The sequence below is a fragment of the Lycorma delicatula genome, chromosome 8, assembly GCF_047948215.1.
Source record: "Lycorma delicatula isolate Av1 chromosome 8, ASM4794821v1, whole genome shotgun sequence".
NCBI classification, from domain to species: domain Eukaryota; kingdom Metazoa; phylum Arthropoda; class Insecta; order Hemiptera; family Fulgoridae; genus Lycorma; species Lycorma delicatula.
In genome coordinates, this window is record NC_134462.1 from 139,820,190 (window position 1) to 139,835,674 (window position 15,485).

Below are 15,485 nucleotides of genomic sequence, written 5' to 3' on the forward strand. Positions count from 1 at the left end.
CTTTACGGCGAGTCGGTATAGATTTAGAACCGTTTCTCGCAGCCTAATCACCAAATTCTCCTGACAAAACCCCATCTGTTCGTAAAATTCTCCGATTATCTTTCTACATCGATCTACGGCGTCCTCTTTTGTACGCGTAGGTGAAACCGAGTTCCATACTCTCGACGGAAGTTTCTTTTAATCTAAACTTCTTATACCCTCGCATCACTGAAATTGCTTTCTTTCCGCCTCATCGCATCCGTCGTTTTCATTACTTCCTATTTCCCAATCCTGTCCGGTGTTATCACTCGTAATATCTCACCGCACCTTCATCTCCGTAGCGTTTAATCTTTCTTTTACTATTTTCTTAAAGACGAGTTTTTATTTTTAAAAAAATTTACTTTCTCGTCTAGCGCTGTAGGCGGAGCTATAAGGAATTGTATTCGGTCCGATTTCGGTATATGCGGTTTTACCGGGTCTTGACGTTTTGACACCTAAGGAATTCCAAAAAACCAAAAACCGGATGGAAATTTTCCAGATGTTCGTGTGTGTGGGTGTGTATGTTCGGTCTTGCACTCCTCATATTTTCACAACTACCGAACCGAGTTTGATTTTAATCAAACTCGGTCAGATTACTTCTATATATGGGGCATTGATGCCGTTAAATTTTCAACTTAAAAGGTTAAGGGGGTAAGGCTGTACAGCAAAATCACCCTCCGTATGTCGAGATTTCGCGTAATAAGGTCTTATTTTTCTTGGCGCATTTTTTTACGATTAAAAAATAATATTTGCAAAAAAAATTGTTTTGCAAAATCGCACCCCCACCCCAAAAAATGATATAAATAAACTAGCGGCTGATCGGGTATACCGCCTCCATAGTACTGTCTATCACCACCATAAGGAGCGCTAGTGCGGTACTGACGTATAGCTGCTGTGTTCGTAGTCGTCTTCTATGTTGTAACGTCACAGGCGTGCGGTGGAATTTGGCCGCTAGTACCGCCACACCCGCGTATATAAAGTACGGTAAGCGTGCGCTTTAGTTAGAATTATTGAATTAAATAAACAAAAATATTATATTTAAATAAAACGATAAATGTTTAAAATTAAGTCGTGTCTGTAAGCCGTGCATCAGAAAAAAGCCGCGTGACGGGAAAGTCCACAACTGTGTCGTCAGTTTTTTTCGTTTGCTTGTCGTTACCGTTTAGTATAGGATTAGTGCAACGTAACGATATACAAAATCGTTTCATTAAGATATAAAAAATGCGTTCGCCCCGTAAATTCTAAACGATCGGTTGGAAAACGTTAAAAAAGTAGATCTACGTATTTTAACGTTGTCGTTCGGTTGCGGTGACCCAGTTCGGTCGTTCTTTCATTACGAACCATCTTTTTTCATAATGCCGGTTTAATTTATAGGTCTCCTCGTTTTTTAAATAAAAATAAAAAATTAAAGTAAATAAACTTAAAAAGATTAAACCCTATTAAATAAATGTAAAAGAAAATAATTTTTATTTTTTAATTTTTAAAACGCTACATTAGGTGTTGTTAAACCCTTAATTGCCGGTAGTTGTTTGTTTTTAATTTGGCTGCGACTTCAAAAAGGCGAAATTTAATGTTACAGGATAATATCATTTTTAATTTCTTTACGCGTATAAGTCGGTATACTGTTTTATTAACATTTTTTTTTTTGTTTTTGTATAGCAGGCTTTATTCGGCGTAACTTTAATTACGTGAATCCCATCAAAGTTTTAACGCTTAATAATGCTCTTAACGTAATATAGAGATTGCATTTTGTCGATGTTTAGTTTTACTTCTAAGACACTGTTTTACGTAATGTTTCATCACGTTTCCCCGTTTTAGAATTAATTTATAATTTCAGTGTCTCGACTTTTAAATAATCGTTCTGATCGGAAAACTCTTACGTTTACTTGTGTAAATTTCTTTTTTATTAAAATGTACGATAATAAATTACATTACACTTAATCTAGTCGTCGCGTACAACCTTTTCTTTGTCTAAATAAAAATTAATTCCGGAAATAATTTCTTATGAAATCGTAGTTTATAGTTGTCAGTTTTTTCCTGTTATTTGCAATTTTTATCGCACTCTTCATTCCGCGTTTTCTTATTTATTCTTCCTAATATGAACAAATAGATCTTTTAATTAAGTGTAAAAATGCTTCCTGTTTACGTTATTGTTCTTTTATGTTCTTTCCGAGAAATTTTTAAGTACTCTTTATTTTGAAATACCCCGTCTACGTTAACCGGAGGTTTGAGTGTATATAAAGTATGAATTATTTTTCTTACTCCCGAACGATTGTACTGATTTTCATGAAATAGGTGTTAAACGATTCGTCTCTTTTATATGAACGCTATGGATGTTTGAAAATTTCTAAACGATGGATGGTTTTTCTTCAAAAGTAGACGCAGATTGTTTAAAATTCATCGACGAATAAAACCGTTTGGAAAGAGCATTTAATCGATGTGTGTTGTAGAGTTCTTTAACTAAAGAGTAAATTAAAGATAAAAGTGAAAAATTGAATAGATCGGTCGAAAACAATTATTTCTATATTTTTTAGTATCCGTAATGTAGATAACTTATTAATTCTTTTAAAAATACACAGATAAATTAAAAAATATATTTTTTTCGATGCTTTCAATTTGAAATTTAAAAATCGACAAAAACTAAAAAAAAAAAAAAAAGTTCTACTACAGTTAGCCCTCGATTTGACATTGAATTCAAAATTCGAAATAAAGAATTTAAACGGTACATTTTTAAAAATTTTAGTGAAAAATCTTCAACTCGATTTAGTTTTTTTTTTTTTAGCGTACTAAGTTTAATTAGATAGATTTCAAAAGAAATCTACGTATTGTAATGGGTACCGTGATTCGACTTTCGGAAAATTTCGACATAACTTTGCGTTTCACATCCCGCAGACCTCAAATACTCCGTCAGCGCAAAAGTTTATATATATATATATATATATATATATATATATATATATATATTTCACTTTTTTGTGGACACAATAACTACCGTAATTTTGCGGCAATCACTTTCAAATTGTTTCCTAAAAAAAAACTCGACCCAAAACCTCGGTCGAGTTCCTTAGCCAAAATCGGACCATGGAGGTGGAAGTGGGGTGGCTTTTTCGAAAAAACAAAATATTACTATCATTTTTTTATTAAGTAAAATGTCGAATTCATTTAAAGTTCCTACGATTCTTTTGATAACGGCCTAAAACTTTTATAAGTAACGCTTTTTGATGTAACCAACCCCCTTAATAGGTACAGCATCGAATCGGTTTAAAGTGGTCGTTAGTCCTCTAAACATTACTTAAAACTTTTGTCTGAAACAATTTTTGATATGAACAACTCTTACGGCAAGGAAAGATCAAAACGTTACTGGAACTGTAAGATGGGGCTTGTCGTATGCTAAACACGTGAAACTTTTTTCACGTGCAACCGCTGTCGTATTGAGTAAATGTGAAGTTTTTCTTACCTTTACGGTGAAATCTTTTTTTCATATTTCTTTTTAATTTAATGATTTATTAATAATTATTAACCTCTGATTGTAAAAAAAGTTTTACAATAAATAATTCAATAATAAAAAAAATATGAAAAAAATCACAAGATATTAGTGAAATAAAATTTTATGTACTCATGTAAAAAAAAGGAAATAAAATCGGATTCGAACCTATGTACCTTCCCCTTCTAAGAGCAAAATATTTCATTAACTAACATTTTATTTGGCTGTAGCTCTGAAACAGATGAAAATAAGTACCTTTTATAATATATGGTTGAAATGCTGTCAATGAGGGCTTATTACTGCAGTTAAGAAAAACTCGAAAATACAAATGTTTTGGATTTTGAGCTTTTTTGGACACCACGCTTTTATTTAACTAAATATTTTCATTACTTTTAATTTTAAAATTTAATAATTATTACATTTATTTATCGGTTATTTATTAGATACTTATATAATTTATTTTTTACTTTTCAGTGCATTCTTATATTTGTTAATATATTATATTTTTTTGTTTAAAATTTTCAATTTGATTTAATTCTTATTTTTTACTTTTAAGAGGGTTTTTATAATTTGTTTCCTTTTCTTTATTAATGTTGATAATATTAGTTAAAGAAAAAAAAACTTTTTAAAAAATATTTTTTTATATGTAATCAAATATATTTTTGTAATTTTTTTTGTTGTATTTTTTACGTTTTAGTCTTAATGAACAATAAACGTTTTACATCCAAAAAAAATATTCTTAATAATATTTATATCTTAATATTATTGTTTGTTTATTAAAACTAAAAAGTAAAAATATTTATTTTTACACGTGGAAGTTACATACGTGTACCAAATTTCATACGATAGATCAAAAGATATAGCGGTTGCAAGATTTGATTATAACTAAAGCGAGTTAAATAAAAGCTTATAAAAATAAATTATTGTTTTTATTTTTATGTAAAATATCTATTTTTAAAACTGAATGAATTATTTAATTTTAAGGGGTTGCAAATGAATAAAACCTCCAAATTACAAAATACTTTATTTCATTATATTTTTCGACGATCAAATGTTCTAGGTAGATTTCATAAGAAAGCTACCCGTTTCTAGTATATAGTATAAAACGTAGGATAAAAAATAATACATAATCTGTACTTCAGCCAGCCTTAGCTCACGCTTGGTACCGGTCTACTTTCATATAGCTTCTTCTCTGAAATGTTTTTAATTTTATTATTCTTTTTTCATTAAGTCGCAGGTGTTTAATCTTTTGTATTTATTACGATCTGGTTTTCAAAATAAGAACGGTATTTTTTGTAGAACTAAACAAATTATAAACGCTTACAAAATAAATAAATAGGTTTTCGACTTTAAGTTTCGACGTTTTGAATTTAATGACAAATCACGTTTTAAGAAACGATTTTTTTTTATTAGGCGACAACTAAAAAAGATTCAACAACGAGGAAGAATCGAAGAAGTTCTTTACGTTTTAGTTTTCAGGCGATCGCACAAGAACAACGGTTAATAATTTAACTAACCGTGCTTACTGTTAATATTCTATTTGCATGGGGTTAGCCATTCGTTTATTAAAAATATTAATTTTATTTTTAATTCAATTATATTATTTTTTTTTTAAATAGCCATTATTAAAGACCAATAGCATTATTGATTTGAGTGCGAGTGTTAAACGAAGTTTTCAGAATGGAGATACTCCGAAACGCGTCAACTACAAATTTTAGAGCGACAGCGATAGGTGGTAGAACAAAACACTCAAATCGGTTATGATAATCCCACCGAAATATGAAATATTGTGAAAATTTTAACCTGGCCGATAGCATTAGTTTAAAGGAAAGTCGGAATCGGAATCTGGTTTTGACTACGCGTTAAGTACGGTACTTCTTAAGTACTATTATTGTAACCCCCTTTGGTTGTTAAGGATACATTTTACTATGTTGTCGGATTTCTTATTGTTAATATGAACAGTAATTTTTTTTTCTGACGATTTAATTTGTACAATATGTAGATTTTCTTAATATTGAAATCGACTCGTTTTATAACAATCAGCGGTCGCTGAAGGAAATTAGCGATGATCAGTTTTTGTTTGTTTAAAATTATATATCTTAGAACATTCTGATTGTACATTAGGCGTACATTTACATATTTTATCGATCAGAATATTCATTTGAACTTTATTAATTATATAAACTTTGTTAAACTTCATCTAGTCTAAAGTTATTTTTATTACTTTCTTTTATATATTCTTTTTAATGACAAAGCAAACCAAATTTATATTTATTATTGTTTTCAGTTGGGTGTTACACCGATATCATCGTTTGATGCTTTTGAACTGAAACCTGGTGTATCATATAAATTCAGAGTGACTGCTAGAAACAGGTTCGGCTGGGGAGAACCGACAGTAACGAGGGAACCTATAATAGCTGGATGTCAACATTTACGACCGGAGATTATTACCGATTTACCGGGACAGCTAAAAGCACTTCAGTCGACTAATCTGATGTTGCAATGCGAGGTAAATAAATTCACCTGTTAATAAGTCCTTTATTTGTTTAATTTTTTTATTATACAATGCGACAATTGTTGTTTTGAAATCGGTAAATTTGTTATGTACAAATTTTTTGATACGTGTGTATTTTGATGTTTGCGGTTTAGGTGATTTAAATCTTGTGAAATAATATGTGTTGATATAAGATGTGAATTTACATACGTCGTTGAACCGATTTAAATCGATTAGAGCTGTATTTTTTTTAATAAAATGCTTACTCAAGCGTTAATATTTTGTTGAACGTGATTCCCGTTTAGATCAAACTAGAATTTAATTATCTAAATAGATTCACGATTCGGTTTTAATTATGAATAGTTAGATTTTACGTTTATTACTCATTTTTTATTTCTATTTTAATAATGTAGAAATGTAGTAGAAATAACAAAGATGGACCACTGAATGTGAAAATAGGAGGAGAAAAGATTATGGAGGTAGAAGAATTTTGTTATTTGGGAAGCAGAATTACTAAAGATGGACGAAGCAGGAGCGATATAAAATGCCGAATAGCACAAGCTAAACGAGCCTTCAGTAAGAAATATAAGTTGTTTACATCAAAAATTAATTTAAATGTCAGGAAAAGATTTTTGAAAGTGTATGTTTGGAGTGTCGCTTTATATGGAAGTGAAACTTGGACGATCGGAGTATCTGAGAATAAAAGGTTAGAAGCTTTTGAAATGCGGTGCTATAGGAGAATGTTAAAAATCAGATGGGTGGATAAAGTGACAAATGAGGAGGTATTGCGGCAAATAGATGAAGAAAGAAGCATTTGGAAAAATATACTTAAAAGAAGAGACAGACTTATAGGCCACATACTAAGGCATCCTGGAATAGTCGCTTTAATTTTGGAAGGACAGGTAGAAGGGAAAAATTGTGTAGGCAGGCCACGTTTGGAATATGTAAAACAAATTGTTAGGGATGTAGGATGTAGAGGGTATACTGAAATGAAACGACTAGCACTAGATAGGGAATCTTGGAGAGCTGCATCAAACCAGTCAAATGACTGAAGACAAAAAAAAAAAAATTTAATAATCCTTTTCTTCTCGATAATAGTTACCGATTTTGTCATCGTTATGTATTAATTAATAATACCAGTAGCACACGATGAAGCTTCATCCAACAATTTTTCAAATTCATCGGTCTACATCATTCGTTCTCAAAGTGGGCGATAATGCTCCCTTGTGGGCGCTGGAGGCCTTCAAAGGGGCCGGTAGAAGGCTCATAGAAAATTTGGGGGCGTTCTAGGAAGGCGATGTCTGATTAAAAAAAAAGGCAAAAATTAATGGCTACCAAAAATTTTGGCTACAAAAGCCAATCTCGCAACTGTTCCCTGGATTATGGTCGATTGTTCAACGATTTCTGATAGCATTCCCAACGTCGTATTTGTATGAACGTGGATTTAGTGCAAAAAAGAGAAATCGTTTGCATGTTATCGAACTTACGGTTGTTTTTAAGTAAATTCTAACCTGATAATGTAATTTATCCTAATAGTGTAATTTTTTCAATTTAAAGCTTTATTTTAATTATTGTATTGTCATATTGAATATGCTATCATTATTGTTGTTATATAACTATATAGATACAATTGTAATTTTAACAAAAATACTTCCAATTACGACTAAATAAGCGTTTTAATTGCTCTCATTTAAAATGTAAGTTTCAACTCAAAAATAGGATATGCGATGTTTAAAAACAGTAATTGCAATTGCTGTTTTTAAGAGCGCATCTTAAAAATAATAATTGCAATTATTATTTTCAATAAATTGTAAGTTAAAAAGTTTGGGGGTGCTAGAAAATTTTTGATTCTCAATGTGGGCGGTGGGTGAAAAAGTTTGAGAATCAATGGTCTACATGAACTAGTTTATTAAACATAGCTTAAGCCATTTGCATTTATCCTTATCTTATATCCATCAATCTGTTATTCATTCGAGTGTTTGAGTTTATATAGATATTATGTTGTAAGAAAATGCACGTAAATATTCCGAGTCTAAAAAAATATGTTTTTATTTATTTATACTTTTTATTTAATCGAAGAATCAAAATCGGTTTAAAGCTTAGGTTTGTCACGCTTCTTCTTTATATATATTTCAGTGATTTTAACCTTCTAGCTGACATCAGAATAAAAAGGAAAACATAAAGTGTATTACGTTTTTGCATTTTCATTATTATAGTAAAACAACATAAATGCGTTTACCGCATATAAGCATTACTTTTCTGGGGTTAGTTTTATCTTCATCATCAGTATTGTTTAAATATATATGCAAATTACATGTCATTACTATTGTAGGATGTAGGTTTTTTATATTCAGAGAATTCTTAAAAAGGTATAAGTTCTTTTGCGAAATAACAAATTTTTTAATTCTCATTCCTTTACAAGGTAATTGAGGGTTGTTGTGCGGCGATAAACTGACAAATATTAATAGTATTTATTATTGTTAGTCCATTGAATTCATTAATCTGAAATAACAGATGTATTTGTTTTTACTTTAGCGAGAATATGTTTTTAAAAGTAAAATTCTGCGCAGTCTTATTTCATTTTGCTTTAAACATTTTTTAATATCTCTATCAAAAGCTAAACTACACCGACTGGAGCGTGTAATTTTGCTTAAAATCCTCTGTAACATACTTTTCGTTTAACCTCTGGGTCCACCGTTAGGCGTGCTTCACAGGATGAGATGAATGATTTGTAGCGTGTGTGAAAATGCCATGCCTGAACGGGATTTGAACCCATGACCTCCAGATAAAAGGCCAAGATGCTACCACTTGCGCCATGCAGGCCGGCTCTGTTACATATTTGTAGTGTTAAAAAACAAATCTTTGAATTTTTTAGTCGCTAAAAATAAAAAATAAATCTGTCTTCGTGTATAAATTTAGATAATATGTTGGCTGATGCAGAAGGATATCTGTGATCGATTTAAGTGTTATTTGTCATTCGGTATAGTAATATTGTACATACTTTGGGACTACGTTTATTATACGCATCATAACGTTAACGATATACTGCAATATCAGAGTGCGCCTTGGAGAATTATGTAACCCTTAACTAACTGGATATATTTTCAGATAAAGTATGTTGAACATCTTAATAGATTTTAATTTCATATCTTTAAATATCACAATTTATGATTTTTTGCTTGTTTTATTTTTAATTAATTCCTTAGAGCCCTTTAGAACAATATATATGTGGTTCTTCAGTGTTTTATTCAATATGAAAGTAAATTCAATTTTTTTTTACTCTAATAATAAGTGCGGTAAACAAAAAAACATTATTATTGTCATCGTGTAATAACATCATAGTGCAGTCATTATAGCTGATATTCTTAGGTGTAATAATTGATAATTACCTTTTTGGAATAACGAACTAGATTAAATTAACTACAGAATAAGATCAAATATCTAAGTTCTAACATTAGATTCTAATCTTGGGTCATGTTAATTGTTGATCTCAGTATGTTATGGACTAATAATTTCTCACACTCGGTGCTTACAAAATTTTTCAAGATCATATAAATGAAATTTAAAAAGAATTTTAGGCTATACCGTAAAACTAATGGTCTGAATAAGGAAATATTAAACTGATAATTATTTTTACGCATATTTATTTTAAAAAAATAAACAGTCATAATTTTACAACGTAAGTATTGAAACAAATAGGTCGGTTGAGTTTATAGAACATTATTGATTAGTGTAAACCATCTTACGTAGTACCAAAGTTTATGGAGAAATTAGCTCATGAATTAGAATTCATGAAAACACAATAAAAAAGGAAGTTACTATTTTAAAATGTTTTCAATGCGTTTTAATGTGGTACAGAGTTTCCAATCAGCGGGGAAAAATTGTATTCAATTCTTATATTTTCACTATGTTTAGTATTTTGTTTTATTTTCTTACGAGTAAAGTTTTTTTTTACTATTTGGTCAGTGTTATAATTTTCTTTTATCTCTGTTATAAAGATTATAGTAAATTTACAGGAGTATTGGTGTCAACGTGAAAAAATATGCCTATTATAAAAAGTATTTTTTTTATGAATCCAGTCGATTCGATAAATGTAATAGTTTACTTAGACACTGATAATTCAAATTGGATTTTTTTTTTAAATAAAAAAAAGTTAAATCTTTTTACCTTTAGCTATAAGTGATTTTTTCATTTGTTACTCAGGTACGGGGTGAACCGCAACCAGATATCAGATGGTATCATGATGGCAGAGAAGTTGCTGTTTCTCGAAGCAAAGATGATAGGTTATCGGTTAAATTTAATGGTGAATTATGTAGTTTATTGATAAGAGAATTAAGACCTGAAGATTCTGGTCGTTATGTCTGTGAAGTGACAAATAAACTTGGTCGTGCATCCACTTTTGCTAGATTACTTGTTGTACAAGAACCAAGATTACTTAAGGCTGCTGTTCAGTTGAAGAGGTAAGGCTTTATTAAATTATGTTAAGAGTAAATATTGTTTTCTACACGGATTTAAAATATAACGATGCTATATTACTTACATTAGTGTTATTATTTTACATTATCTAATTTTTTAACGTATTTATTAAAGAAGTGAAAAGATTTTTTTTTAATTTCTTGCTTAAATGATTGGACTTAATGTTTCATTGCAAGAAAAAATGTATTTGTTGCTGTATAAAATAATCTGATTTGGACACCACATGACTTCCTTCTACGCCAATAAATTACATACCCACATTTTTAAAAGTACTTAAACTTTTAATTTATTAATAACATTTGATATTTTTCATATTATTTGTTTATTGTTATTATTAAATTATTTATCATAATTTTTTTTTACAATCAGAGGTTAATAATTATTAATAAATCAATATATTTAAATTAAAAAAAAGGAGATGAAGTCTGATTTGAACTGATGTGCCTTACCCTGGTAAGATTCAAATATTTAATTAATTAAAATCTTATTTAGCTATAACTCTGGAATGAAAGTAAGTACCACTTATGATGTATCACTGAAAAGCTCTCAATGTGAGCTTATTACTGCAGTTAAGAAAAAGCCCAAAATCCAAAAAAAAATTGGATTTTGGGCTTTTAGGATATTATTGGTTCAGTCGATTACAATCAAAAGAGATGCACAGCTAGATGTTACAACGGTCCTAAATCCAAAATTTCAACATTCTATGGCTAATCGTTTTTGAGTTATGTGAGATACATATGTACGTACATACAGACGTCATGGCAAAATTAGTCAAAACGGTTTCAGGGATGTTCAAAATGGATATTTCTGTTGAAATCTGAAAACCGAAATTTTAACGATCACAATACTTACTTTACTTCATACAAGGAAGTAAAAACCAACCTCAGTGTCAGGCCTGGAGCCAGTTTGAGATTAAATTTCATCGCTGGATTTTGATAATTTAACTACGTTATCGAATGTAAAATATTCTTAAGGCCATGCAGCTATATTCAAATATTTTATTATTACTATAATGGGTTTCTCCATTTATTCTGTTTGGCATGTTCCAGATGGCAATTTTGTTATTTTGTGTTAGATTTTAATGTCATTTTTTATTTTGTTTTTATTTCACATTTAGCATACGGCATAGGTATTTTAAACCTGTTTATTTTTTAATTATTTACCATTGTAATAATGTGCCTTGGCACTGATAACATTGCTTTTTGTGCCCAGGAATAAAATAAAACAATTATTTCTTTAAAAAAATAAAGAATAATTATTCATGGATTTTTGATTCTTCTTTAGTTATTTAATTTTATTATTTTAATTATAATTTTCGTATTTTAGATTGTTTTTTTTTATTGTTAATTTTTATTTTACTTTCCAGATTAAAGGTGTTACATCTTTCTGAATTATGTGTTGTCTTTTATGAGTGCAGAATACCTCCAAAACGTTTATGTATTTGCAAATTAAATTAAATTACTATTTAAGAGAATTTATTTTGTTTCACTGTTTTTGTGTAAAATATAATAATTTTTTTTTTTTAATGCTAATTGTGGATCTTTCATTTGACGTATTTAGAACATATCTTTTATCTTTATTTATTTGCCATAAAATAAAAAATAAATACTAAATAAATTTAAGAAGTTGTTGAATAAACCTGAAAATTATAACCGTGTGGAATATCAAACCATTTATAATTAACTGAGCTAAGAATGTAAAAATAAAAACTGTTTGTTAATATTTCACTTCTTTTTAATATTCATATTTATAGTTAATAGAATCAATATAAAACTAGTAAACATTCATTTTTTAAGAAAAGAATAAAACTGAATTATTACAGAGAGAACTGATTACTGTTGAAATATGGCGAAGTGATTCCATACTGAGTGGAAGCAAAGTGTATAATGTGTTGTTTCTCAGCGATAGAGATTCATTAATTTGTAATTTGTTGCTTTGTGCTATCTGTTGTCATCTTTCATTTTGATGAGACTCATATACTTACTAACAAGAGGCAATAAGATTTGCTTTTTTGAAAAGAAATGAATTCATTATATTCATTTTTTTGCGGTGAAAGTGGAAAAGATGTTGCTTTTAAGGCTGAATGTCACCTACATTTCAGAGCATTCAGCAAGCTGTTATACAACAGTACAATCTACTCAACGAGTGAAAATCACTTAATTTCTCACTTTCTCCAGAAAACCTGACCCGGGATGATTTTAATTTTGTAAATTGATATACCATTTTTTTGTTCTGTTTTGTTTACAACTCCTAGCATACAAATGATTCTGCGTTAAAACAGTACTTGTATATTAAATTATAAGGAATTCATTAAAACACATAAATTATAAATGATGCTAAAAATAAAAAACAAAAATTAGATTAACAACTGTAATGTAGATCATGAGATTTGACCGCACACATTTAGACCATACTCTTATCAATTTTTTAGATGCTGCAGAACTTACACCAACCGCACTAACACACACAACTTCCGACAGTAGTTGTTTCTAAGTTGAATTATGCGTATATAAAGTAAGAATCCTTTAAGAGAAGAATTATGAAGAGGAACTTTTGATACATATCCAATAAAATATTACACCGTAAGGCGTAAAAATATAATTTTGTTTGTTATTTATGATCTCATTACTAATATCTCAGTGTTGTTTTTCTGTAGGTTATTATGAAAGTATAGTAGCTGTAGCTCACCATGTAGTGTTCTACAAATTCCTGATTAACTGACAAATTGTCATGATAACAAATCTGTTACTGTTCTTATGATTGTTTACATCTTCTTGGTAGTTTTTACGGAGAATATGTTTAAAATAATCTACTTCATGATGTAATATTGAGAACTTTAAAAAAATTAAATCTGAATTATAAGTTAGTGATATGGTATTAAATTTCTTTTTAATATAAATTACAGCTAAGTTACATCATCGGTATGAAAATTATATATATATAAATTTACAAATGTAATTCTTTGTTTACATCAGGATTCAAGATGGTGATGACATTGAATTAACAACACTTGATTCTCCACCACAGTTCTGTTTGAGGTTGAGAGATCGCAGAGTACAAGTATCTTATCCAGTAAGATTGACATGTCAAGTGGTCGGATATCCTACGCCAGATATAACGTGGTTCAAGGATGAACAGCAGATTAAGGCAGATGGTATATGTTTTTTAAGTTAATCTATGTTTTTTTTTGTAATAAACATTTTATTTTTTCATTGTATTGTTGAAGAATCATGAATTCATTTAAAAATGTATATAAAATAAGAATTCTTACATTTACTTGTTTAAAAATAAGCTTTCATATTTAAAGTTATTTAAATTAGTATATTAGGAATTAAAATTCTAGTAATTCAATGTGGATACTGATGCTGTCATGGGACTCTTCAAGTAGAAAAATTTGCCAAGAGGAAGTGGTCGTCTGCCGATTGTGGTTAGGACATGCTACAGATACGCACAGGTATCTAATGTCATCAGAAAACGCGTTGTAAATTTAAATTACGAGAAACATTCACCGTATACTGGGCAACGATAAGAAAGTTTTAGACCAGGTGTTGGTATTTCTATGAAATATCAATATACTTCATAAAATTTAATATTGTTTTACCATCTGAAACCGATAATCATTTTGATTCAGTTTTGTTTATTCGTGTTTATATTTTGTTACGATGCTGAAACCATTCCTTAATCTTTTGTTATTCAAAAAGAGCCATTTACACTCATTTTGGACTTAATACATTTTATTTGACTTTATCTAAATTTTATAATTTTTGTTTACTTTTGTGATATTAATTTTAAGTAAATTTTTAGTGATAATTTTAACTGTGATATTAGCTGTAAGTTTTTTCTTTTTTTAAAAATTTAGTTACGTTCTGGTTTTAGTTTTTTTTTTGTTAGAATATATTTGTTCCGAGCGATGATAATGCGAAAGTGTTTTTTGCCCTTCAGTTCAATTTAAAAGCTAGACGGGTTTGAATATCTACTATTTACTGTAATATAAATTGTAAGTTAGCAGTGAAATTTATTACTAGGCCAGGAGTAAGAGTCTGCAGATACTAGTTTTACATTTTTTTCGTTATCTAATTATCACTCCACTGTACATAATTACACATGTTGGAGTTGGAATATTAGGATTATTGCAGCATGGTTATATGTGAATTAACATTGACATTAATATAAAACTCATAAAAACCTTTTGAATAACACCTTATCCATAATGATGATTATTGGGATTATTGGATGATCGAATTTTATTTCATTTCTAGTGTGTGATATATTGCTGGCCAAGTAATAAAAGAAACCCATTAAAAATAATTTATATTATTTCTTGTTTACATTTATGTACACTAGTCATAATGAAATTACATGTTTTCTTTATAAAGTTTTTACTCACTTTTAACAGTTTTTTAATTTTTTTACTGATTATATTATTGCTTTTACAGATCGGCATTCATTGTGGAGCGAAGAGCATTTCCAAACTTTAGAGATATCGCGTGCGCGTATTGAAGACAGTGGTCAGTATAGTGTAACTGCTCGTAATAATCATGGTGCTGTCTCATGTCGATGTCAATTGGTCGTTGATAAAGGTATTAAGGATTACATATCACCTGGATTTTTATACGGTGTTGAAGAAAACGTTATTGTCAAAGAAGGTTATGAATTAAGATTAAGAGCTCAAATCGAAGCGTATCCAACTGTAGGAATCACTTGGTTAGTATAAAAAATGTGTCTTTTCTGTTTATCTATTTATATGTATTATAAAAAATAGATATTCAATCATTTTTATTTAACTGAGTCCTCATCTTTTTGTTTTTGTATTTCTAAGTTTTATTTCAGTTACCTCAATGATGAAAGTTGCATTTCAAAAGTATTAGGTTTATGAACAATTCAAAGCTGAACGATTAGTAGCTTCCAAAAACATAAAAAAAGGTGTGCTAGTTGTTACAAATAAATTGAATGGAAAGCTGCAGAATCTAGTCTCTTAACTTTTCATTAATAACTTGTCTATGTTTAAAATAA

The 15,485-nt window shown here is 29.3% G+C and overlaps 1 protein-coding gene across 1 annotated transcript in view; it reads left to right on the plus strand.

Moving 5' to 3' along the window:
* The window catches only part of Strn-Mlck (Stretchin-Mlck), a 599,211-nt gene that overhangs the window by 203,442 nt on the left and 380,284 nt on the right, over nt 1–15,485 (plus strand). The window contains exons 23-26 of the mRNA XM_075373431.1: nt 5,790–6,011; nt 10,200–10,456; nt 13,448–13,626; nt 14,909–15,176. Of these exons, the coding sequence (XP_075229546.1) occupies nt 5,790–6,011; nt 10,200–10,456; nt 13,448–13,626; nt 14,909–15,176 (926 nt within the window). The remainder of the gene's footprint in view (nt 1–5,789; nt 6,012–10,199; nt 10,457–13,447; nt 13,627–14,908; nt 15,177–15,485) is intronic.